The sequence below is a fragment of the Phyllopteryx taeniolatus genome, chromosome 9, assembly GCF_024500385.1.
Source record: "Phyllopteryx taeniolatus isolate TA_2022b chromosome 9, UOR_Ptae_1.2, whole genome shotgun sequence".
NCBI classification, from domain to species: Eukaryota; Metazoa; Chordata; class Actinopteri; order Syngnathiformes; family Syngnathidae; genus Phyllopteryx; species Phyllopteryx taeniolatus.
The window spans coordinates 1,742,400-1,769,791 of record NC_084510.1 but is presented as its reverse complement, the minus strand read 5'-3'; the positions used below and the strand labels follow the sequence as shown (position 1 = coordinate 1,769,791).

At 41.2% G+C, this 27,392-nt stretch overlaps 1 protein-coding gene across 17 annotated transcripts in view; it reads left to right on the top strand.

The window, feature by feature from the left end:
- Nucleotides 1-27,392, top strand: part of plekha6 (pleckstrin homology domain containing, family A member 6) — a 111,687-nt gene that overhangs the window by 54,161 nt on the left and 30,134 nt on the right. For 13 of the 17 annotated variants that reach the window (XM_061783581.1, XM_061783580.1, XM_061783587.1 and 10 more), the window contains 5 exons: nucleotides 1,080-1,194; nucleotides 2,132-2,236; nucleotides 3,488-3,560; nucleotides 13,598-13,698; nucleotides 27,130-27,317. In XM_061783581.1, the coding sequence (XP_061639565.1) occupies nucleotides 1,080-1,194; nucleotides 2,132-2,236; nucleotides 3,488-3,560; nucleotides 13,598-13,698; nucleotides 27,130-27,317 (582 nt within the window). Of the gene's footprint in view, nucleotides 1-1,079; nucleotides 1,195-2,131; nucleotides 2,237-3,487; nucleotides 3,561-11,514; nucleotides 13,232-13,597; nucleotides 13,699-25,742; nucleotides 26,606-27,129; nucleotides 27,318-27,392 lie in introns of those variants that run through there. The other 4 variants (XM_061783582.1, XM_061783594.1, XM_061783590.1 and 1 more) reach the window with 4 other exon arrangements.

Genomic DNA, 27,392 nt, shown 5'->3' with positions numbered 1-27,392 from the left:
GGCTTTTGCTTTGCACAGTAGAGTTTCAAGTTGCACTTACGGATGTAGCGCCAAACTGTATTTACTGACATTGGTTTTCTGAAATGTTCCTGAGCCCATGTGGTGATATCCTTTACACATGGATGTCGGTTTTTGATGCAGTGCCGCCTGAGGGATCGAAGGTCACGGGCATGCAATGTTGGTTTCTCTACCAGATTCTCTCAACCTTTTGATGATATTATGGACCGTAGATGATGAAATCCCTAAATTCCTTGCAATTGTACATTGTGGAACATTGTCCGTAAACTGTTTGAATATTTTCTCACGCAAAGAGGTGAACCTCGCCTCATCTTTGCTTGTGAATGACTGAGCAATTCAGGGAAGCTCCTTTATACCCAATCATGGCACCCACCTGTTCCCAATTAGCCAGTTCACCTGTGGGATGTTCCAAACAGGTGTTTGATGAGCATTCCTCAACTTCCTCAGCCATAAAATTCCAACTTAATGATTATTTGCTAAAAACAATAAAGTTTATCAGTTTGAACATTAATTCAATAGGTTGCCAATAGGCCTATGACAGACTTAAATAAAGTCCTTAGCTTTAGAGACATTTCTGTGTTGTAGCCCAGCACTACCACAGGCATTCTCAGGAATTCCAGTCAACGCATAAGATGGGTCAGTGACATTTTGACCATGTCTCACAAAAAATTTAGGCCTGTAAGGATTGACCTAGTGCCCTGCGATTGGCTGGCAACCAGTTCAGGGTGTACCCCGCCTCCTGCCCGATGATAGTTGGGATAGGCTCCAGCACTCCCTTGACCCTTGTGAGGATAAGCGGCTCAGAAAATGGATGGATGGATGGATTGACCTAGTATCACACGTTTGAGATCATTTGCAGACAAATCAGAGCTCCGGGGGTCTCTTTAGGAAAGGCAGTCGCCATTTGCAAATAACCAAAACACGGACTGACGTCTCTCCTCAACTGTCATCATGAAAGATGAATCTTGCACCTAGAGCTGATGCTGCAAACTGTTTGAAAAAAAACATTCCTAAAAACTTGAGGCAATGTTCGACATCATTGATTTTTTTATCTCTGTCAGGGGCTGTGATTTGATGATGAAAGGGAAGGTGAACACTGCTGCTGAGAAGAACAGTCACACTAAAAGTACAAACATGGTGTCAGACCAGTTTCAAGACGTCCAACCTTGTGCACGGGTAAGAACTACACATTCATAATGTACACACACAAACCATAAACCCTGCAGGGAAATATTATTATTTTTCTTTTGACATTACAGTGTTACCATACTTACAGAGATAAAGTTTAAATATTACTGTTAAATATGATATGATCATCTTAATTGATTTACTGTCTAATTTATGTGAATTAATTCGTGTGAGGCAGTGCCAATCATAGAAATCTACATCACCCGGCATATAATATTTGTTTCACTGACTGACATTATAAATGCTTATGATAGAACAGCCTCACTTACTTATTGTACAAACAAATTGTCCTGATGCAGAGTGTGAACATTGCCAGTATGGCAGCGCTAGAGGACGAGTCGCACGAATGCTACCTGAAGGTACTGTGCTTTATCACCAGAATAAGCATAAAAAATGAACACTAAAGAAGTGTTTTTTATTATCTTTTTTATTTATAGTTATGAAACTTTAAGCAATTTCCACATCACAGTTAGTTGTGAATAGGTGGCATGGTGGTTCGCACATCAGCCTCACAGTTCTGAGGTTTGAGGTTTGAATCTCGGCTGCTGGTTTTTGCATGTTCTCATTGTGCTACTCCGTCTCCAGGCCCTTTTTCTTGCTCCCACATTTCCAAAAAACACAAATTGCCCAGGTGTGAATGTGAGTGTGAATGGTAGTTTGTCTATACATTATGTGCCCTGCGACTGGCTGGTGACCAGTCCAGTGTGTACCCTGTCGCCTGAAGTTAGTTGGGATTGACTGCAGCTCACCAATGACCCAAATTTAGTCAAGTGGTATAGAAAATGAATGGATTGAATAAGTTGTGAATTTGCATGAACACCCACCATCCTCCAGGGGATGCTGCGGTACCCTCAGCACCCCTACTTTGCTATACTGTGGAGCACACATAGCAGTTAGTCTTTGCTATTCTTCTCCTGACTTGCAGACGTCCCGAACACCGAGAAAGGCAGCTACATTTGGGAAGCGCTCCAACTCCATGCGCAGGAATCCTAAAGCAGAAGTCAGCAAAGCAGGATGGTTGTACAAGCAGGTACATGTTCTGATCAATTGTCAACATTTAATTCACTGGTCAAGTTTTGCACAACCTGTAGGCCAGTGACATGCGGTGAGGGTCATGGCTGGTGAGGCCATGATAGAGTCAGATTTACAAGTGCATGACCAAACAGAGTGGTATATTTGCCAATACAGTGTATTAGCAGCTTGACATTCAGAACTGGTCTTACTCAGTGGTTCTTAACCTTGCTGGAGGTACTGAACCCCGCAAATTTCATACGCCCCTTCACAAGAAGGAACCCTTTGCAATTGGAAAAATAAAATATGGTTTATTTCGAACTGTATAAAACAGGTGTATATTTTGTTCATGCACAAAAAGAACCACGTATCAGATGCACACAAAATCACTGTGTTCAAAGAACAAAACCACCAAAACTTGAATTTCACACAGAAAACAAAAACATAATTCTATTAAAAGAAAATTGACTGTAAATTTATGTGAGTTTGGCCGTTGCCTTTCACCTTGGCAAGTGCCACTCAAATATCATTTTCACTTTATTCATTTTATGTCTACAACCCTTGAAATGGATTGTTCACCAAGATACGTCTGGTGCAAGCTTGCTCATATTAGGAAGTGGTTGAAGTAGCATGGATGCTTTTCCCACTTGTTGGTCCATTGCTGTCATAGATATGAACAATAGCTAAAAATCCATGTATGGCAGTGTTGTATCACTTTGGATTCACAGCTGCAGCACAGCTTGTAAACGGAAGTTGAAATTTCGGGGATGAATCTTGGCTTGTCAAGTTGATTAAGAATGAAAGAAATGCCAACACGTTGGAAGTAAGATGAGTTTAGGCACCTGACACGCAAACAAAGTATGCATATGCATATACTACCAGCTAGTTAGCTTAGCTGCTAGTTAGCAGTAGCTTTCGTCAGTCATCTGCCACGCGGTGTTGAATCAATCAAGCATCACTTTATTTATGACAATGCTATTTCCCCCCCCAATCTTAAGCAGCCTAATCATTAACATAACCTGATACTGATCCATGTGTTTCTCCAAGTTTTTGTTTGTTGACAAGTTGACATTGTTTCACCAATCCATCATTTCCCTGTCCTACAGAGAATATGTCATAAGGTTGAAAACTGTTCTTTGCTTTGGTTATAATTACTGTTACAACTGCAGTCTCAAACAGATTATACAGTATAATTGGCGCTGACACAATTTAAAGAGCATTATGATCTGATATGATAATAATCATTGTATGTGATGTGTCCCCCCACCAGGCCAGTAGCGGAGTGAAGCAGTGGAACAAGAGATGGTTTGTACTCTCTGACAGATGTCTGTTCTACTATAAAGGTGTGTGCTTCTCATTCTCAAGTTTGAAATTCATCCTCAATGACATGTAGCTATTAATGGTGAACTTATTTTTAGCCAGCAGGAGAGATAACAAACTTAGCATCTTTCTTCACCTATAACAACCAAAACATACAGCAGTGAATAATTTTCATCGTGAAAGCCGTATATATCAGTGAACATGAAGTCCAACAGCTACAATTTTGTTCATTTGTTTAGGTCCAATGATAGAGGTTTAAAACGTGGCACTTTATAAATGATTAACCCGAGTGTGTCAATTGCTTTAACTGGGTTACGGTCTTATCTACATTTGTACTGCTGTAAAGTTCGTACCATGTAATCAAATGTGAATGCTACAAGATGTTTGGAAAGTCACTGTGCACTAATTTTTTAATTAACTGACATGTTTCAATATACAATACAGGAGGTACATTAATTTCTATTGAAACAGGTTGGTTAGTAAAAATGTAAGTGCACAGTGACGTTCCAAACACCCTGTATTTTACAGGTTATAGCACCAGGTTCTTGCTAGTTTTTCGTCCTTCTTTTCTATCGTACAACACTTTGCTAAAAGTAAATGTTTTAATTTATGGTGATAACAATATAATTGATCCAGGACAGGCGGCACGGTGGTCAACTGGTTCGACAGTCTGCCTCACGGTTCTGAGGTCCGGGGTTCAATTCCCTGCCCTGCTTGTGTGGAGTTTGCATGTTCTCCCCGTGCCTGCGTGGCTTTTCTCCGGGCACTGAATGTTTCCTCCCACATCCCAAAAACATGCATGGTAGGGTCATTGAAGACTCTAAATTGCCCGTAGGTGTGAATGTGAATGCGAATGGTTGTTTGTTTATATGTGCCCTGCAATTGGCTGGCAACCGGTTCAGGGTGTACCCCGCCTCCTGCCCGATGATAGCTGGGATAGGCTCCAGTACGCCCGCGACCCTAGTGAGGAGAAGCGGCTCAGAAAATGGATGGATGGATGGATGTATATGGCAATTTCCAAAGGTGGAAGAAAGTCACATACACTGTACAGTATTTGCAAGTAATAAATTGCAGTGCCCAGCCACGGCACCTTGATTCACTTTTTTCATTTCTTTAAGTGTTTATTGTGTTGAAAACAAATCTGCACACTTGTTGAGGCCCCTTAATGGTCAACATGAAAACAAGATTATTTAGCAAATAGATGTTCTAGTGGGGTAAAGAGTTGGTGACTCTATATGTGTGAAATTGTATGAATATGCATCCACTCATGAGGGGTGTTGCTCTCATGCAGGTTGATTCAGTGAGCTAACTTGGCTCGGCTCCCATGGTAGTAGTTCTTCTCAATAAACGCAGCAATACAAGCATTAATATTTCCTCAATTGTCCTTTTAAGACAAAATAGGGAAACAAATGCAGCTGTTTCAGTTGAATGCGGAGACCAGTCTTTCATCCGTTGATGGAAGAGTGAGGCGTGATGTATATGTTTTCTACCAATGTAAACTGAATAATAAAACCTAAGCTACACAGAATCTGGTAAGACTCAAGCAGTTGTCAAAGACCTCTGTCTTTAGCAGTTTTTCTGCATCTGTAAAATAATCCACATTGTACAATTTGTTACTGTATATATTTGTTTATATAGCAGCTACCAAACTGAAATGTACAACCCCAATTCCAATGAAAGTGGGACGTTGTGTTAAACATAAATAAAAACAGAATACAATGATTTGCAAATCATGTTTGACCTATATTTAATTGAATACACTACAAAGACAATACATTTAATGTTCAAACTGATACATTTTATTGTTTTTAGCAAATAATCATTAATTTAGAATTTTATGGCTGCAACACATCCAAAAAAGCTGGGACAGGGTCATGTTTACCACTGTGTTACATCACCTTTTCTTTTAACAACATTCAATAAACATTTGGGAACTGAGGACACTAATTGTTGAAGCTTTGTAGGTGGAATTCTTTCCAATTCTTGCTTGATGTACAGCTTCAGCTGTTCAACAGTCCGGGGTTTCCGTTGTCGTATTTTCTTTATGCTTCATAATGCACCACACATTTTCAATGGCAGACAGGTCTGGATTGCAGGCAGGCTAGTCTAGTACCGGCACTCTTTTACTAAGAAGCCACGCTTTTGTAACACGTGCAGAATGTGGTTTGGCATTGTCTTGCTGAAATAAGGAGGGGCGTCCATGAAAAAGACGTTGCTTGGATGGCAGCATATGTTTCTCCAAAACCTGTATGTACCTTTCAGCATCAATGGTGCCTTCACAGATGTGTAAGTTACCCATGCCATTGGCACTAACACAGCCCCATACCATCACAGATGCTGGCTTTTGAACTTTGCGTCCATAACAGTCCGGATGGTTCTTTTCCTCTTTGGCTCGGAGGACACAACGTCCACAATTTCCAAAAACTATTTGAAATGTGGACTCGTCGGACCACAGAACACTTTTCCACTTTGCATCAGTCCATCTTAGATGAGCTCGGGCCCAGAGAATCCTGCGGCGTTTCTGGGTGTTGTTGATTAATGGCTTTTGCTTTGCATAGTAGAGTTTCTAGTTGCACTTACGGTTGTAGCGCCAAACTGTATTTACTGAAATTGGTTTTCTGACGTGTTCCTGAGCCCATGTGGTGATATCCTTTACACATTGTCGGTTTTTGATGCTGTGCCGCCTGAGGGATCGAAGGTCACGGCCATTCAATGTTGGTTTTCGGCCTTGCTGCTTACATGCAGTGATTTATCCAGATTCTCTGAACCTTTTGATGATATTATGGGCCGTAGATGATGAAATCCCTAAATTCCTTGCAATTGTATGTTGAGGAACATTGTCCTTAAACTGTTCGACTATTTTCTCACGCACTTGTTCACAAAGAGATGAACCTCGCCCCATCTTTGTTTGTGAATGACTGAGCAATTCAGGAAAGCAATCATGGCACCCACGTGTTCCCAATTAGCCTGTTCGCCTGTGGGATGTTCCAAACAGGTGTTTGATGAGCATTCCTCAACTTTCTCAGTCTTTTTTGCCACCTCTCCCAGAATTTTTGGAAACGTGTTGCAGCCATAAAATTCAAAATTAATGATTATTTGCTAAAAACAATAAAGTTTATCAGTTTGAACATTAAATATCTTGTCTTTGTAGTGTATTCAATTAAATATAGGTTGAACATGATTTGCAAATTGTATTCTGTTTTTATTTATGTTTAACACTACGTCCCAACTTCATTGGAATTGGGGTTGTAATTTCAAAATGTAGTTGTTGATTAGTAATACAGATTAAAAATAAACATGTTAGTAAATGTAGTAAAATTGCATAGGATAATTTACCAGAAAATAATGGTATCAACCTGTTTAATAAAAAAATATCTGCTACTATGAATGATATCAATTTAACATATAAAACGGTGGTATTAACTAATACGGGTAAGATGAATCTTAGTGCATCATGTGTAAAAGAAATCAATATGGGAGTGTCATGTCTAAAAGAGATAAGTTTTTTTTTTTAGACTTCTGTATGTGCTGCTCTTCCCTGCATGATGCTAACCAATTCAACGATATAACTCCCATTGCACATTGCATTTTGTGTTGTACATAACATATATGCAGAGTGATAATTAAGAGAGGGTAGTAAAATTGTTTTACTTTCAGCACTAGGTACTATGGGACTAATACGCTACTGTATCATAATGTTGGTCATATGGTGGTACTTGCAGAGTTAAGTATTTTTTGATGTGCTACTTGGTGTAAAACGTTTTAAAGAACCACTGATGTAGATGATAAAAACAACAACACTGTGATGATTTCACCAAGTTGTAATTATAAATTCGGTCAAGCTTATTTGTTCTCTTTTCCTGAATTTCTCCAACTCCTGTGCTTTGTGATTCTCTCTTCATTCTGACCACGTCTCTTTTTTCCCTGCTCTCTTTTGCGTGGCCCAGCTGTATTATGGAAAAGAGGGCCTGGTGAGAGGGAGCAATGGATGCAGTAATGTGGCCAGTGCAATGTAGCAATGTGATAGCTATGCCAGCAAAGACCAAACCTTAAAGAACGGGTGAAAGAAAAGCACTTTGTGGTCTGTGCTGTGATTTATAAAGCTGCCTCTGCGCCTCCTCTAAAGCACAGTGCCGTGGTTGGTACCTCTTTGTGTGTTTACACATCTACTTAGCCAGTAGTGATGTTTCATTGCATTTAAACTATGCCTACTGCCTACATTGGGCGCTGTCAACAAAGTTTCTGTGTTGAGTACCCCATTTGAGATAAATCTCACACTGCACCAAAACCACAAATGCATCCATTTTCCATACCGCTTATCCTCACATGCTGGAGCCTACCCCGGCTGACTCTGGGCGAGAGGCGGGGTACACCCTGAACAGGTCGCCAGCCAATCGCAGGGCACATACAAACAAACAACCATTCACACTCACATTCACACCTACGGGCAATTTAGTCTTCAATCAACCTACCATGCATGTTTTTGGGATGTGGGAGGAAACCGGACTACCCGGAAAATAACACGCAGGCACGGGGAGAACATGCAAGGCGCCAGAGCATAACCAATCACATTTGATCTATGATAGTTATACAAAGAGAATCATTAAGCACTGACAAGCGGCAATATTCTTAGGGCCTGATTTAACGAGATCCCAAATACTGGGTGCTAAACTGCATGTGCGGTGGAACAGATTGCGCGCGCAGTTGGTGTGCGTGTAGTCGGATTTACTACGGATTACGAACGCTTACTAAGATCCTAAATAGCGTGCGCTAAATTACATGCTCACTCACTCGAATAGATGTTGCGCGCGATTGACAACCGGTGTAAAAGAGCGTTTTTGTGCTTTAGGTATCTTTGATGGTTTTTACCATGGAACACTTAGAAGAGCTCCAAAGGCACAAAATGAAGGTTGAAGTAATGAAATTAGAAGTGTTAGTGGAGGCAAAGAGGCAAACAAACACATTACTAAGTTACAGAAAATAGTTAGCTCCAATCATTTTGGGGAAGCCAGCAATAGCGTAGTGTAGTGTCAAGCGTGTGGCAGTTGGATGTATGTGCCCATCGTAACCTTGCGTTTAAAACCTTGACATAGCACACTGAGAATACTGCTCTGGGAAAGGCCAGCACCAATTATCTCGGCGCGCTGAAATGACCCCGACACACGGAAATGCAGAGTTGAAAAGGGTTTTGTGTTTTGTGATATGGCATGATTTCTTCTTGTGTTTGCCTCAAAGTCAGCCCAGAGATCATTCAGAAGCTCCAAAACAAAAATTAACTGCGCTGAAAGTTTGGCAGACGCAATTCTGGGTGCGCCCGGTTAGTAGTTCAGCTTGCACATCTGTTTGGTTGAGCAATCAATTTTGCAACGTTTTGCATGGGCAAACCTTTTGTAAATCAGGCTTTAGGTGTTTTTTGGTGGTCAGAATTTTCAGGTTGTCTCTCACTTCGTCCCTACCGAACACTCCCCCTTAATTATAGTATGGTGTTGTGTTGACCAACTTGAAGGACGATCCTTGCTGTTGACTCACCTCTGTAATGTGGCAGTCAGAGAAAAGGCAAGTGTTAACAACAACTTGGTGAAGAGTAGACTGTCAAAATTCAGGAGCAGCTAAACAAAGATGATTCTGTCTTAACAAGACAAAATTGTGTGTGTGTGTGTGTATGGTAAATGAACTGCATTTATATAACACTTTATCTACACTATTACATTGGCCAAGGCGCTTTACAAAGCCTTACATTCACCCACTCACACACACATCCATACACGAATGGGCGACTTCTGCCATGGAAGGCGATGTAGGCCCACTGGGACCAAGTTAGGGTTCAGTGTCTTGCCCAAGGACACTTCGACATGCGGACAGTCGTAGCCGGGATTCGAACCAGTGACCCTTCGGTCACTGGACGACCTGCTCTACCTACTGATCCCTGTGTGTGTGTGTGTGTGTGCGTGTGTGCATGTGCGTGTGTGTGTGTATATGGCGGAAGGGTGGACGACTGTTTAGCACATCTGCCTCACAGTTCTGAGGACCAGGGTTCAATCCTCGGTCCCGCCTGTGTGGAGTTTGCATGTTGTCCCCGTGCCTGCGTGGGTTTTCTCCGGGCACTCCGGTTTCCTCCCACATCCCAAAAACATGCATGGTAGGTTAATTGAAAAACTCTAAATTGCCCGTAGGTGTGAATGTGAGTGCGAATTATTTGTTTGTATGTGCCCTGCGATTGGCTGGCAACCAGTTCAGGGTGTACCCCGCCTCCTGCCCGATGACAGCTGGGATAGGCTCCAAGCACGCCCGCGACCCTAGTGAGGAGAAGTGGCTCAGATGATGGATGGATGGATGGATGGATATATATCATCATCATCATCAGCCATTATCTATCTACTGCAAGATGAAGGCCTCTTCTTCACGTTTCCAACTACTACGACATTTTGCAATTTGTTGCCAGTGTGTTCCGGCGGGTTCTATCCATCTACATTTAGGTCTTCGCCGTGGCCGCTTTGTGTCCAGTGGTATCCAATTGATAGTTTCTGTGGTCCACCTTTTGTCAGGTCTTCGCGCAATGTGGTCAGCCCATTTCCATTTAAGGCTTTATTTTTTGAATGACGTCGGTAACTCGCATCTGCCGTCTGATCCAACTGCATCTTTTCTTGTCGCGAATGTTTATTTTCAACATTTGGCGTTCCGTGTTCCTTTGGGTTACACGTAGTCTTTGTATAACTTTGGCATTCGTACTCCAGGTTTCACTACCGTAAGTGAGGACTGGTAAAATACATTGATCGAAAACTTTTCTTTTCAAGCAAATGGGAAGATTGTTCTTGAATATAACACTAAGCCTTCCATAAGCCTGCCAGGCAAGCTTTATGCGGCTTTCAACTTCAGTGCTTGTATTTCCATCCATTGTTACAAGTTGGCCTAAATAGATAGTAGTTGTCGATGGTGTCTAGGACATAGCTCTCCATTTTGATATCTTTTTGTGACAGTAACGATTGAACATGACCTTAGTTTTGCTTTTGTTCATTTTCAGACCTGAGCGACGGCTTTCTAACTCTAATTCCTGAATACGACGCTGTAGTTGTTCAGCTTCGTAGGAGAATAAAATGATGTCGTCTGCAAAACGAAGATGGCTCAAATAAGCCCCGTTAATTTTTAGTCCTTCTTTTTCTCAATTGAGCTTTTTAAATATTTCTTCAAGGCAAGCTGTAAATAGCTTCGGAGACAGTGTGTCACCTTGCCTGACCCCTTATCCTGGACTTATTCGCACTCTTTCATCATCTATTAGTATTGAACCTGAAGAATCGTTGTATATTGATTGTAGAATCTTGATATTGGTCGGCTCTATCCCTTGATTTACTAGCGCCTGCAGTATCGAAGTGGTGGTGACTGAGTCAAACGCTTTTTCATAGTCGATGAAGGCTACACACAGAGGCATTTCATACTCGTTGTGTCGTTCGATTATTTGTTGAACTGTCTGTATGTGGTCCATAGATTTAAAACCACTACGAAAACCCGCTTGTTTTACCGGCTGTGCTTCACTGAGTTTGATTCCAATTCGTTTGTCCAATATCTTTGCAAAGACTTTATAAATCGTTGAGAGCAGGCTTATTGGGCGATAATTTCTTCTTCTCCATCTGCCTGCGTGGGGTTTCTCTTTGGTACTCCGGTTTCCTCCCACATTCCAAAAACATGCATTGTAGGGCGGACTTTGTATCGGTCCATTGTTGTAAAGAAGGAGCTAAGCCGAAAGGCGAAGCTCTCAATTTACTGGTCGATCTACGTTCCTACCCTTACCTATAGCCACGAGCTGTGGGTCGTGACCGAAAGAACAAGATCCCGGATACAAGCTGCCAAAATGAGTTTCCTCCGCAGGGTGTCCGTGCTCTCCCTTAGAGATAGGGTGAGAAGCTCGGTCATCCAGGAGGATCTCAGAGTAGAGCCGCTGCTCTTCCACATCGAGAGGAGCCAGATGAGGTGGCTGGGGCATCTGATTCGGATGCCTCCCGGGCGCCTCCCCGGTGAGGTTTTCTAGGCATGTCCCACCGGAAGGAGACCCCGGGGACGACCCAGGACAGGCTGGAGAGGCTACGTCTTTCGGCTGGCCTGGGAACGCCTCGGGATCCCCCGGGAAGCGCTGGATGAAGTGGCTGGGTAGAGGGAAGTCTTGGCGTCCCTGCTAAAGCTACTGCCCCCGCGACCCCACATCGGATAAGCGGTAGAAAATCGATGGATGGATGCATTGTAGGTTAATTGAAGAGACTAAATTTTCCGTCGTTGTGAGTGCGAATGATTGTCTATTTTGTGCCCTCCGATTGGCTGGCGACCTGTTCAGGGTGTATCCCGCCTCTCGCCCGAAGGCAGTTGGGATAGGCTCCAGCACGCCCGCGACCCTAGTGAGGATAAGCGATACACAAAATTGACGAATGGATGGATGGTCCAGTAACCACATCATGTTTTCAGTATTGCAACAATATTTTCTATAGTCTTTTTGTTAATTTTGCACAAACATTCCTTCCTACCTGTACGTCTGAGTTGCAGGAGAGCCAGTACTCAACTGTGTGCATGATATGAGAGCCAAGAGGAGAGTGGTTGGAGGGGCAAGGGGCACACTTCTCTTAAGGAGATGTAAAGTTCCGTCCGAACTTCCGCTGGAGCTTTTTCTTTTGTGTCTGCTATACTAACATTGTCATTAACTACCAGAGGACTGTATTTTCTCAGTTAAGGATGTTTCATACCAGAAGAGTTACTGGCTTGTTACTGAAAGGAAAGTAAAAAAACGGCTTCCGGAAATGGCCCAAAAAATCCTGTCCTAGCCCATACCAGCCGTTGCGCCACCACCGACGTGGAGATTAACTGCAGTACATTTTCAAAATTGGGTGGGTTGCGCTCAACTATAAAGGCAAACTAAACGCCGGATAGCCGCAGTGACGTCAGCGCGGCCACCGTCCGCGCGAGTATAAAGAAGCCTTAAGACTCAAGCCTGAATCAAAGATACTACGTGTGTGCCTGGAGAAGACCTATCCTAACAGACTCAAATAAATACCCATCAGATATCAGAACACTTTTAGATGGAATTGATGACAGAGGGTATTTTGTTGCTTTAATATTGATGCATAAAGAAAGAAAAAGGGTTCCAGGCAAAAGGGCACTTTTCTCATCCAGGGCAAAAGGGCTAATGCCGTAGCACCATTCGGGGGTTTTCTATGCACATACCTGTTCATTAGACAAAACAATTCCATGGCTTTATTTTCTAATGTAGAGGCCAGTAATTTATCTTATTGTGGCAGACACAAGGAAGAAAGAGGCAGAGGTGTGTCTGCTGTCCCAAGATCATGCATGTACTCACGTGTACATGACGCCGAGTTGGGCGGGCGAGCAGCAGGTAGAGTTGGCTGGTGCCCGAAATTCCTGCTGCACTGACTCACAAGGGCTGATCCTTATCTTGTGTGTGCGCAATTACCACCCCCCCCAACACACACACACACATGCATGCGCACACACACACACAGAGGAGGGATCAGTGTATTGTATGATTGCACAAACCCTTCCCCCTCCTTTAGATCTCTCTCTCTCTCTCTCTCTCTCTCTCTCTCTCGCTCTCTCTCTCTCTCTCTCTCTCTCTCCCTCAACACCCACACAAACACACACACCGTCAGCAGCAGGACGATTAGCCATGCAGAGATATACATTCACAGAATAAAAGGTAGGAGAAAATATACGTCCATTTTTGGACCTCTTAAAAGAATCATGCTGACATTCATTATTCATTCAACATGAGTGGTTTTCTTCTGCAGTGGTCCTATTTATGACCACTCGATTCTGGTGTGTGGGAGCCATTATAAGCGCTTATCACAGAGACCATTTTTGATAGGACCATAATGGATACCTATTCTAGGAAGCTGTCACCATGGGTAAAACTCTATGTTCCAGGAGTAGAGCCAGTCCAATAACGCCTTGTCCTGACTTTTCAAAATCCTCAATGTTTTGCTGCAGACTCCCAGTGTACTTCTGATCCACTTCCTGTGGCGCTCATTGAAATGTTTTCACACTATCGTTTTCCTCTTGACAGATGAGAAGGAGGACGCTGTGCTAGGGAGTTTGCCTCTGCTCAGTTTCCGGATTGGAGGAGTGCAGCCTTTGGATAACGTCACTCGCAAGTTTGCCTTTAAGGTCAGTAACATCCAAGCAAAGGGACAGATGATGCCAAGAGATCTACATTAATTGCAATTCCCTGTCAGGGATGTAGCTGGTACAATACAACACCATTTTATGCAACACTTAATTATGAACTAGTTGCAAAGATATACTTTGCATTCTTCTTATTTATATAACTATACAGTATGTAGGAATATGTTTTTCCCACAGCATGTGATCCAAATTTAGAAAAGAAAAAAAACATTAAGTGCATATTGCACAAGAATCATTTACTGATGTCTAAGCGTGTTTGTTGGTTGCATTGCTGTGGTTGAAAGAAGGGTGATGATTTGGTTCTGATTGACAAATAGATGCTGAGATGGCTGAGTCACATGGTGTTATTTATGGTTGAAAAATACCCCCTTTGGAACCAGCTTTTGTGTTGAAGCCTTGGTCTCAGAGTTCAAGGGTTTAACAGTAACGCATGACCTTGAATTTGTTTTTTTTGGGGGGGGTCAAATTTTACCAGTGTAAAATAAAAATCTGATCTAATAAGAGCTGATCAGTGAAAATATGCGTTTGTCATCCTTTCTCAGCGCAAGAACTTTAATGATGATGACATTGATTTTTATATTGCTATATGGATGCGTGATCTCAAGAAACTCTAGGTGCTTCACGAGTACTTATATGAAAAGTATTAAAGTTTAAATAGTGCACAGTATATTTGAATCCAAAAGCTAGTTTATTTTTAGCCTTGTCGCGCGTCTTTTGATGTAGTATTGGTAACATCTGACGGCCAATAAAGTTATAAAAAAAAAAAAAAAAACACGTCAGCGGTGTGGAACAGACAACACGTCTGAGACAGACAACATGTAATGACTGCATTTGTCAGACTACAGGACAAATTTGCCCTTTCACGATTGCACTATGCCAGACTACTGCAATGAAATCTTGTATTCCGATACCACCGCATCCTGTTTTTTTTAACGATCATTAGGCTTTAGCTTGTCAACTCAAATGCGACCGGATACAGCCGTTACCGTGGCGACGACAACAAGAGTGGAGCGCGTCGAATTTGTATTATAAGGACAAAATGAGGAAAAACGTGAGCACCAGGCAACAACCTCTGGTCTTCCTTTAAGAACCAGACCAAAATTGTTATGTGCACCCCTGGTCACGTCTCGCCAACCTTCTACATTTGTTGCATTGTTTTTTTGCTCACGCTCTATTCTTGATACAGGTGCAATCACTGTGATTATGAGTTTCCTTAAGCTTTCAGGACATTCGGTTCTTTCTGTTGACTCTTTCATTGCATATCCAGCATGGGAGCAAAGTCTAGTTCTTGTAGGCAATGTGTACACACACACACACACACACACACACACACACACTTCCTTGTACACCTGCACCTGGGTCCGCTATGGCAAATACACTTAGCTTTGACTGCCTGCCATGGGGTTCATTTCATCAATATTTCAGATTGGACACTTAGTACTGTTTACTGTCTCGTCTCACTGTGTAGTGCCGTTAATATTAACAGGGATCAACAGTATTTGACTCTTTTAAAAATCTTTCAATTTTAATGGCATAAGCCACGAAGTAAAATATAAATGCATCGGAGTACAATTTTGTAATGGGTTTTAGATCTCAGAAAAAAAAGTAAATATAGCAATAATATGAGAAGGTATTTGAAGTCGTGTAAGTCCAAATAAAGCTGAGCAAAGCTGAGTGTGACAGTTACATCTTACTCACAGAACAGGTCGTCTAATTTTAACCAAACACATACAGTGAATCATCACTATTCCCAGGGCTCAGGGACCAACCATGAATAGCTAAAATTCACAAATAATAGACACCCCACTTAAAAATGTTTAGAATTACATTCATTAATATTTTATCCAATAAATATACGCAAAACTTTTATTCCAAAACTTGTTAATATAATTTCAAACTCATGTCACAACATTATCCATCAAAGAAATGTCTTACAGATATATATATGTATTTTTTTTTAAATGGACCAGAAGTGCAGGGACAAGTGCTGGCATGGCATGGTGTATGGCGCAACCGCACTGTAAAAAAGAACCTCGAGAATTTACTACCCCAATTTCGTGTAACAATTTGCAGCCACTTTAATTTGGTAAATTTAAACCACATTTTGGGTGAAGAATAGTTACAAAACTAAGACAAAGTTTACCACACATTTGTGATAACATTCCAACCACAACGGCCAAGTTGGAGTGGGGTTCATGTGGGGGAGCACGTGACCCCCACATTATCTCTTGTACACTTTGTGTTCCTCAATATTCGTGTTCTCCTCCATCTATTTTCTGTACTGCTTCTCCTCGCTAGCGTCGCAGGCATGCTGGAGCCCATGCCAGCTATCTTCGGGCGAGAGGCGGGGTACACCATGAACTGGTCGCCAGCCAATCGCAGGGCACATATAAACAAACAAGCATTCAGGCTGACAGTCACAGTCACGCCGACGTGCAATTTAAAGTCTTCAATTAAACTAGCGTGCATGTATTTGGGATGTGGGAGGAAAACTCGGAGAAAACCCACACAGGCACGGGGAGATCATGCAAACTCCACACAGGCGGGGCCGGGATTTGAACCCGGGACTAGACTAATTGAACAGAAAAAAATTGCCTTTCCTTCTAGTCGTCAACAGCTATGCAATTACACTGTATTTTAAAATGAATCTGCACACAGTAAATACAAAGTTATACTTCCGCAGCCCTGCAGCATTGGAAACGTCATTGATTTTTGCTTCAACAATGATACAAACATGATCGGAAATGTGCAGCGCAGTGGAAGAGTGGCCAGCGCTGTTGCCAGCAAGAATATTTCATTTTATATTTGTTTTTCCTATAGTACACGGAGTTCCATTTTCTCTCCTCGCTTATGTTGGCACTCTCCTCGTAGTCATGCCTACTTCCGCAATCCAAAATGTGCCTTTGATTAATTGCACTCTCCATTTGTGTGAATGTGAAGAGAATGTGTTTGGCTGGTGACCAGTCCTGGGTGTTTTCCGCCTGTCACCTTCAGTCAGCTTGTGTTTTAAAACTTTAAATGAACATGCGCGGCACGGTGTGCGACTGGTTAGGACATCTGCCTCACAGTTCCGAGGACCGGGGTTCGAATCCCGATCCCGCCTGTCTGGAGTTTGCATGTTCTCTCCGAGCCTGCGTGGGTTTCCTCCGGGTACTCCGGTTTTCTCCCACATTCCAAAAACATGCAGGGTAGGTTAATTGAAGACTCTAAATAGCCCGTAGGTATGAATGTGATTGCGAATGGTTGTTTGTTTCTATGTGCTCTGCGATTGGCTGGCGACCAGCTCAAGGTGTACCCCGCTTCTCGCCCGGAGATAGCTGGGGTAGGCTCCAGCACGCCCGCGACCCTAGTGAGGAGAAGCGGAACGAACGGAAGATGAATGAATGAATGAATAAACATGCTGAGCTTTCTGACATTATTATTCTACTCAGTCTTGGTGGTATAGGTCATTCTTAACAATAACAATGCCGTTCACTGCGCACTTTACATGATGTAACAAAGGTCCTGTCTAAATTTGACAATCTCCCTCAGGCTGTCATAGAGACGGATCGTGTTCCAAAACGTCTCTCCCAAAGCTGACTGATCGAACTACATGTGCCTATGACATCTCTGTAAAATGACCCAAAGATGGAAAAAAAAAAGCAAACTGAGGGAGATGATACACCTTCAACATTCCTGTTTTCAGTCAAACGTTTCTACAGTCATTGAAAGGTATTAAAAGTGGCTGTATTTGCCATTGAACTTTTACACTTTTATACAGTTGTTTGTAATACGTGAAGCTGACAATAATAATACAGGCAACTCCTCAAAAATATCTCTAATTACTTGGAGAGCACAACTTGACGAATCAATCCATCTACTGGAAACCAGTTAATCCTTTCTTTGGAAATTTTAATGGCCTGTATAAAGAATAACATTTCTGATACCACAGCTCACCTACTTTATTGTTTATTAATGGATTTGTAATGCTATGTTAATGCTAACAATATGTTCTAATTTGCATGCAGTGCTTGTGCATACTTTTAAATGCTAAACTAGTCATAAAATATTTATTTCAAGGATTGGTATTACCATACTGACAGACTTTTTAGCCAGCAAATTGGCTCAGAACTTATTTGCACTTCACAACTACCAAGAGAACCCTGGAGGACAAATCAAATTGATTCTTCAATGCAATACTAATTGTAATGCCAGTCATTAATCCTGCCTAAAAGATTGCAAATTGCCCTTACTGGGGGGGGAGGTGGGGGGGGGGGGGATTATGTTTTTCGCCAGCATGTTTTTCACTTGCTTCAGTCAAATTAGTGGCCGGACAACAATAGCCACATGGCAGAGCTGTGCTGACTGCAGATGACCAGCTACTGTATGTTGTAAATAAAGTTTGTCAAACCTTTTGTGACTCATGTTGGTGAAGCAAAGGTTAATGAGTCACAAATATTATACTTTTACAATAAACTAGAGAAGGCATTGATATTCGTGCTAAATTTCATGTCAACGTGTCATGCCAGGATACCACACAAAATGTTTTAGTGGTACTTAATTTACACCGAACGGAACAAAGTTCATAGGATTGGACACCAACTATTGCAATCTATCCGGTGGATCTTGAAAGGTGCAAATTACAAAGACTCTTTTGTTTTTTAACCAAATGTCAAAAGAAGGAAAGGAATCAGGTTTATTTATTTATTTTTTTTAAATCAGACAAAGTGACAATGTAACAATCGACATCATACACAAATCTTGAATGAAATATGGGTTCATGTTATGTGTAGTAAACAATGTCCAACGCTATTTCCACAGGTGCGTGACTTTGGTATTCTGAGTTGTTTTATTTCTGCTGTTTTTTTTTTTTACGGCGTTCTCAAAACCTGTTGTACCTGCAACTTTACAACCTGGCTTTACAGACTGAGGTGTGTCCATCGCCAGAGGACATTTTGTGAGCAGAAAACACATCAACTGTCTGTCTGAAAGACTTTCAGTTCTTAAGGAGGACATTTTATGAAAAAAAATAAATAAATAAAATGATTTATAATTTTATACAAATAATTGGGTCTGGAGTCACCCATTATGTGTAAAATTACAAAACCCAGTAAATCTTACATTAGCTGCCTATTTCTTAAAATGTGTCTGTAAGCAAAGCAAAGCAAATTTATTTATATTGCACATTTCATACACAAGGTAACTCAATGTGCTTTACATGATGAAAAGCATTTAAAAACAAAGGAAAAAAACAGCTTATAAACATTTAAAACAAAGAGAAAAAAAAAAAAATTCATAAAAATACAATTAAAACAGCATACAGTGCAAGAAATATTTAAAAGTGCAAATGCTCTAAAAAGCAAGGGAAAAAAGAAGAGTTTTTAACATGGACTTAAAAACATGCACACTTGGGGCTGACGTCACTTCTGTTGGCAACTTATTCCATTTGTATGCAGCATAATAGCTCAATGCTGCTTCACCTTGTTTTCATTGGACTCTGTGCTCCACTATTTGACCCGAGTCTGTTGATCTCAGAGCCCTACTGGCTTTATATTCCATTAGCATTTCATTCATGTATTTAGGACCTAAACCGTTGAATGATTTATAGACCAGTAGCAGAACTTTAAAATCTATTCTAAAGCTGACTGGAAGGCAGTGTACAGACTTTAGAATTGGAGTAATGTGCTCTGATCTCTTTGTTCTGGTCAGAACCCGAGCTGCAGTATTCTCAATGAGCTGCAGCTGTTTAGTGCTCTTTTTAGGGAGTCCAGTCAGAAGAACATTACAATAGGCAAGTCGACTTCAGATAAAAGCATGCATGAGCTTCTCCTGGTCTGCTTGACACATGCAAACCTTCACTCTGGATATGTTCTTCAGATGGTAGAAGGCAGTTTTAGTAATTGATATGATATGACTGTTGAAAGTCAGGTCAGAATCTATCAGAACACCAAGGTTTTCGGACTTGGTCTTTGGTTTTTAAAGAGAGTGACTCCAGGTATTTACTAACAGCAATTCTCTTTTCTTTATTGCCAAAAACAATTATCTCCGTTTTATTGTGGTTTAATTGAAGAAAATTTGGGCTCCTCCAGTTATTTAAGTATAAGTAAGCGAACCGTTCTGAATTTTGCAGATTAGTGACGTTGCCTCCAGTACAATGTACTGTATGTGTGAGTGTGGGTACATATCTCTGTGTGTCTGAGACACATTACACCATCATAGTGTGAAACCTACGGGTGTGTTTGTGTGATTTGTGTGGCCAGTGCAGTCCCATCTACTGGGATTGGCCGGTGACAATAAATCAGCTGGGATATGCTCCAGCTCACCCGCGACCCTAATGAGTATGGATTTTTATCTCGTGTCATTGACCTACTATAAAATAAACCAAAACAAAAACACATGCTAACGTTAGCCTACTTTGTTTGCTACAGATCTGCAGGTGCTGCTTTGTTACAGTATAAGCTTGACTATTCACTTCGCAGCAGCGATGTGTTACTGTGTTTTATTATACTGATTTGAATAGAGATAGGCGGCACGGTGGGGAGTGAGGAGAAGCGGTACAGAAAATGGATGGATGGGTGAATTAATGAATAGAGATGTAAAAACAGTGGGGTCTTGACATACAGATACATGAATTTCAGTTGCCTTTGTATCCATCGTGCTTTTACCTGGAGTGGGTGGTTAGACTCCAGCTTGTCTTTTTGAGCTTTTGTTATTGGATGACGCTCACATTGCCCTCTAACAACACACCAAACATATTTTATATTTTTGCTGACACAACCATGCTTCATTGTGGGTATAGTGTTCTTTTGGTGATGAGCAGTGTTGTGTTCGTCACACCATATTTTGCTTTAGCAAACATTTTTAAATCAACATTGAACTTTTGGCACATAATTCCAAAAGGTATGTTTGATGCAAACACAACACCAAAGGAACAGTATCCCCACAGTGCAGCATCTTGCTTTCGGGCTGTTTTTGTTCAGCTGGAACTGGGGCCTTAGTCAAGTTAAAGGGAATTATGGACAGTTCCAAATACCAGTCGGTGTTAAAGCAATAAAATGTCAGGAAAGGCCTATTAGAACAGCTGAACTTCATTTGTGGTTAATCAGACACACTTTCAATCATGTCAAGTGTGTGCCGAGTCCCATTTCAGTTTTAAAGTAAGAGTTTGAATGTGATTGGTTCATTCTATATTTCCGTACTACCTCAAAAAATTTATTTAAAAAAAAAAAATTGAGTTCTACAGATTATTGGTGACATTAATTGTGGAAAAAGTTTTAAAATCTTGGTTTCATTTTTTTCTGTTGCAGAAACCTGGCATTCGAACAGGAGTGTGTCGACTTTTTAGAACCACCATAGGCTTTCATGGTCTTCACTAGATGAATGTCACTGACACTGAGTATTATGTCATTATATTTAATGACAACAAAGGAGTAGCCAAACCATTGTGAATTGCGACCACTATGGATGAAACGACTGCTCTGTAAATCATCTTGTGTTTTTCAATTGTGGCGTTTAATTTGGCAGTTTCAGGAATAATCCAATGATTTCCATAAAACTACGCAAGGAACACTAGTCAAGTCATATCAAGTCATCATATCATCACTGAGCATTTAAAATAACCCACATTGACCACAACAAAAATTCAGTCTTCGGTTGTGCGCACCTGGGGCCTCCCTATCTAAATTCTTGGGCTGAATTATGGGCCCAATACGTCCCTGAATATACCCACTACAAACTTCTGCTTGTCAATTTCACAGATTATTTCTCCTACCTGGTCCATTAGCGCCATTGAGGTTGATCTATTTGTTCTCAAACCATTTTGGTTTTTTGGTTGATGAGCAACTCGGGTTTGTCGAGAAAACTGTCTAATCTTGCAACAAAGAGTTTTTCCAGGATTTTTGAAAACTGGGAGAGCGGTTTTCAAAAATCCTGATCAGATCTCTTTAATAACTACCGGCCTGTAGTTATTAAAGAGATCTTTTTCTCCTGCCTCGAATATCGGTATAACTTTAGCAGTTTTCATTTTGGTGGGATAGGAAGCCAATTTGAATGATAAATTACAGTTATGTGACAGTGGTTCGGCAATAGCTATAATAATTTGCTCAATTAAAGTCATATCAATACGGTTGTAATCCAAAGATGTTTTTGTTCTTAAATTAGTTTACAACATCTATAATTTCATATCTGTCTGTGTCTCTTTTGAAGATGTGGCAGTATTTCTCTCGCCATAAAATTGGGTGAGCCTTCCACCTTTAAGTTATTTTATCTCGTTTGCAAACTTTGGCCCCAAACTTGGGTTGGGTATCGTTCGAATTGGAGCAATTCCTGATTCCGATTCTTTTAGGGGGTGGGTCAAAAAAAGTTTGCATGGTTTAAATGAAGGGTGTCCAAATTATGAACATCCATTTTCTTAGCAGTCCGCAGCATAGACTAAAATGAGCATTTGACTCAAGGTTCTTCATAACCAGTATCAATATCAAAACTATGAACTAAAAGGCAACGTGTGGAACTAACCCAATTGACTGAATATTCATTAATTAATATTTCAGCTAAAAGTTAAATATAGTATTGTTAAAATACTTATAATACTCAACCGTTTACCTTGTTAGCTGTCTCAATGTTGGCATAGACATAGTTTATTGTTTCACTCACCCAGATGACTGTGAGTCAACTTCACTGAAGCTCCCGCGGTTGTAGGCTGGGGCTCGGCGCGCGTCAGACGCTACACATCGTGAAAGCCTCCTTTGCACAATATAATCTTATTCCAAGTGTTGCACTGAGGCGACGTGTTTGTTCTTCGTTGGTTTTTGCCGTTTCTTCGTTGCTTTTCGCCACTTCTTCTTCGCGGCTGGAGGACTAGGCATCGAAACTGGGCACCAAAATGTTTTAATTTGAACCAGAACGCTGGTCCCGATTCAACTCGGTTCTTGATTCTCTATGCCCAACCCTACCCCACACCCACAAAGGTCTTTGAAGGTCTTTTATCACAGCACTTAATCTGATTCATACATAGGGGATATTTAGAAAAGGCCTGATTCTGATCTAAGGATCTTCAATTTCATGCATTTATTTTTCCCCTTACCTTGCAATGGCGCAGAACAGAATTGTGTCTCTTGGGAGTAAAACAATGTGAATTGTGCCACTTGAACTATGCAGGATAAAACCAACCTAAATGCAACATTATCTGAGGTTTATTTTCAGTTAAGTTCTCACAATAAATTGTCATCAATACTTATTACATTTTTTATATTGTATATTCCAAAGTATTATTACTTTCACATTGTTTTATAAATCGGATGATAGTCGAAGTATGGCTGTGAGGTGCACCGCCTGGTGACCTGCTCTGTTCTACTGACAGCGCTTTGCCTAAAATAGAATGTTCTTCACACATAATTCGAAGGATTAAAAATACCTCATACTTCTTGGATTTAAACTGCCTTATACTTTAATTTTATACATGGTAATAAGATATCTGCTCTTCCCTGTTTCTCTGCAACCCAGCGTTATGGTGGGTGGCACTTCAGAGAGTACGCAGTCACTCCATCTCTGTATATAGTGTACTGTATATACTACATAATTTAAGTACAATATTTCATGTCATGATAATTTGTATTTGTCGTGTCTACTACTTCTCCACATATCCCTTCATTTTTCCGGAAAACAATAATTCTAACAATTATAACGAATAAGTGTCGCAGTGTAAAGGACTAATTCTTACTCGTTGCCTTCCTTCTGCATTAACTGAAGGTTAACGCAAGGAACAATGAGGAACAAAGGACACACACACATATGTACACATCCGCACAAACACACGCACACACATCAATAGCCCCTCCTCTGTTGCTAGGTGACTACAGGGTGGTACTGTGTAGTCAGTCAGCCCAGTGAATCACGCATCACTGTCACTGCAGTAGGCGGGACGTTTCTGTGTTCAAAGCTAGATGGAAACGAGTCCTGTTTATTGGTGACATAATTTCCTCCTGATGCTATTGCTGTACACATAAACAGACCCTTGACAATGATCCGTATCGTTAAAAGGCGAATGTGTAATAATTGCTATTCTACATAATTTCAAGAGCATGCATTCTACCTCCTGAAGAGGAGACTGAAGGGAGAAACCCCCATAAGCAAACAAGAACTGAAAGAGGCCGCAGTAAAGGCCTGGAAAAGCAATTCAAATGAAGAATACAACAGTCTGGGTCGCAGGCTTGAAGCAGTTATTGCAATTAAGGGTGATGCCACCAAATATTCAATGTTAGTCACTTTAAGTTAATGGAATAATGCCTGCTACAATACCTTTGCTCACTTGAAAAGTGGGTGGCTTCAAACAAACGGTGCTCTGTCCTGAGTTGTTTAACACAGCTGGATGTAAATACCCTGAAATGAAAGTTGGAATTCTGAACTTTTGTCTCATCTTTTGATCTGAAACCCAAATGTCTTCAGTATACAACAAAGGAATTGACCTTGCCGTTCCAACACTTTTGGAGGGGACGATATATGTGTGTACAGACCCTTTCCAAAAAAAAATTTTGTCACGGAAAAGTTTAATTATTTCCATAATTCCATTCATTGATTATGGGTTCAGGGCCCACAATTTAAATAATTTAAAGTACTTATATGTTTATTTTTACATAAATCTGGGCTTCCAGCTCATAAAACCCACGAAATCAGGAATTAAAAAAATTAGAATACTTTGAAGAAATCACCATTTACTTTAAAGAAAGAAATTAGGATCACATCAAATCAATCAAAACATGGTACTTTCAAAACGATATTCTAATCTTTATTCTCTTCTTCTTCATCTTCTTTACTTGGTTGGGAATCCCTTGAATCACTGCCTCGATGCGCCGTGGCATTGAGGCAATCATCCTGTGGCATTGCCTGGGAGTTATGGAAGCCCAGATTTCCTGGATGCTTGCTGTCAGTTCTTTGTTTTTGGGTCTGGTGCCCCTCATTTTCCTCTTGATAATACCCCATCGATTCTGAATGGGGTTTAGATCCGGCGAGTTGGCTGGCCAGTCAAGCATTGTGATGGCATGGGCTTCAAACCAGGTTTTGGTGCTTCTGGCAGTATGGGCAGGGGTCCAGGTCCTGCTGGAAGATGAAATCTGCATCTCCATACAGATCCTCAGCAGAAGGAATCATGAAATCCTCTAAAAAATTCTGGTAGACTGTTGCGGCAACCTTGGATTTAAGAAAGCAGAGTTTACCAACACCTGCACTGGCCATTGCACCCCAAATCATGACTGAGTGTGGATATTGCACACTGAACCTCAAGCAGCTGGGGTTCTGTTCTTCACCTGTCTTTCTCCAAACCCTTGGACTTTGAGTCCTGAATGAAAGCCACACTTTACTTTCATCGGAAAAGAGGACCTTGGACCACTGGCCAACAGTCCAGTCTTTCTTCTCCTTGGCCCAGTTGAGACGCTTCCTACGTTGGCTTTGGCTCAGAAGTGGCTTGACCCGAGGCACCAGACAGTTGTAGCCCATCTCCCGGATGCGTCGGTGGGTTTTGGAGCTGTGACTCCCGCCTCATTCCACTCTTTCTGGATCTCTGCTAGAGTTTTTAATCTTCTCTGTTTGATAATCCGATTAAGCCCACGGTCATCTCTTTTGCTGGTGCATCTTCTGCTGCCACATTTTGTCCTTCCACTAGACTTTCCATTGAAATGCTTGGACACAGCACTCTGTGAACAGCCAGCCTCCTTAGCTATGAACCTTTGTGGCTTACCCATCCTATGGAAGGTATCAATGATGGTCTTGTGGCCTGTTGTCAAGTCTGCAGTCTTCCCCATATTGAACCCAACTGAGACAATTGAACCAAACTGAAGCAATTTAATGACACCTGGGGAAACCTGTGCAGGTGCTTTGAGTTTAGTAGATGATTAGTCTGTGACACTCAGTTTAAAACATTTATGGCTTGCAAAATTTGGGCTGATTTCTTTACAGTATTTTAATTTTTTTAATTCCTGATTTTTTTATGAGCTGGAAGCCCAAATTATGTAAAAATAAACAGATAAATACTTGTAACTGTTTAAATTGTGGGCCCTGAATCTATAATCTATGAAAGTTTAACATTTTGAATGAAATTATGGAAATAAACTTTTCCATGATATTTGATTTTTTTGTAAAGGGTCTGTGTATATTCATTCATTAATTTTCCGTACCGCTTATCCCCACTATGGTTGCCGGCGTGGTGGAGCCTATCCCAGCTATCTTTGGGCAAGAGGCGGGGTACACCCTGAACTGGTCGCCAGCCAATCGCAGGGCACATATAAACAAACAACCATTAGCACTCACATTCACACCTACGGCCAATTTAGAGTTGTCAATTAACCTACCATGCATGTTTTTGGGACGTGGGAGGAAACCGGAGTACCCGGAGAAAACCCATGCAGGCACAGGGAGAACATGCAAACTGCACACATGCAAGGCCGGATTTGAACCCGGGTCCTAAGAACTATGAGTCAGATGTGCTAACCAGTCGTTCACCGTGCAGCCTGTATGCTTCTGCTTATGCTACGTCTCTAGTAAATTCATATCTTCTTTGGTTCTGCTGCCCTCTGGCGGTAATAGTACAATTACTCGTGTGAGTGATTTCAAATAAACTGGAAGTTATTGTTGACTTCAGAATACAATATTCTTTTCTGTAGGCAGGAATTATACTTTAGTGTTCGTTTTGTTTTTTTTCCAATCTTTTTTTTTTCAAATTGAAATTCAAAGCTGTTCCAGTTTTTTTTTTTCAACACACAAACAAATCGTTTAAATTTAAGACTCCACATGACCTTTGTAATTCCAAACCGTAACCATGACCCCTCCTTGTCTCTTCTTCCTTCCACATTGTATTTACCCACCCTCCTGAGCTCTCCCGGCCTTCACTCCTTGTTTCCTGTTTGGGTATAAAAGTAAAGTAGGTACACGTGGTGAATGTTTCTCTTATTAAAGATTCTGTGTGCAAATATGCATGCCTATTTTCATTATAGTGCATGTTCCTTTGGTTACTGTGGGCAATAATAACACTCTGTAGGAGTGATATGAAAGACCTGACTCAAAATGTTTTTGCTGATCATACATTTAAATTATGCCAATGTTCCAGTTTAACCAAACCCTTTGACATAAAAGAATAAAATAATATTCCAAACATGCATGCAACAAAAAAAAAAAAGCACATTTGCAAAACAGATTTTTTTATGCATATATTGTCTTTGTTCATCTTGAACCAATTGGTCTAATGTTTCAAAATGCTTGTGTTGTATCACTCATCACTCCATAGCACATTTCAGCACCTTCACGTAAATCAAATATGACTTACACAAAGGCAGAAGAACGTTTGCATATGGACAGACATCTCCCATGCATGAGGAGATGACATTTTTGCAAAGTGTTCTAAGATTTTTTTATTCTTATGTGTTCTTGTTCTGTCTACATCTGCAGGTGTGGTTGGAAGAGGCAGAGGAACAGCAAGAGAATGGGGAGTTGAAAGCTCCTGTTGTGTTTTGCGTACAGGCGGAACATGCTGGAACCAGAACATATTACTTCAGTACAGACAGCTATGAAGAGCAGAAGGAGTGGATCACAGCCATGAGTGAGGCTGCAGAGGTCAACGTTCATCCATCACAGAGGTGTTGCACCTACACGTACACAGAACCAACAAATTGTTTTCTCCACTATCTGTTCAGCGTCAAGGTCAGTTTAGT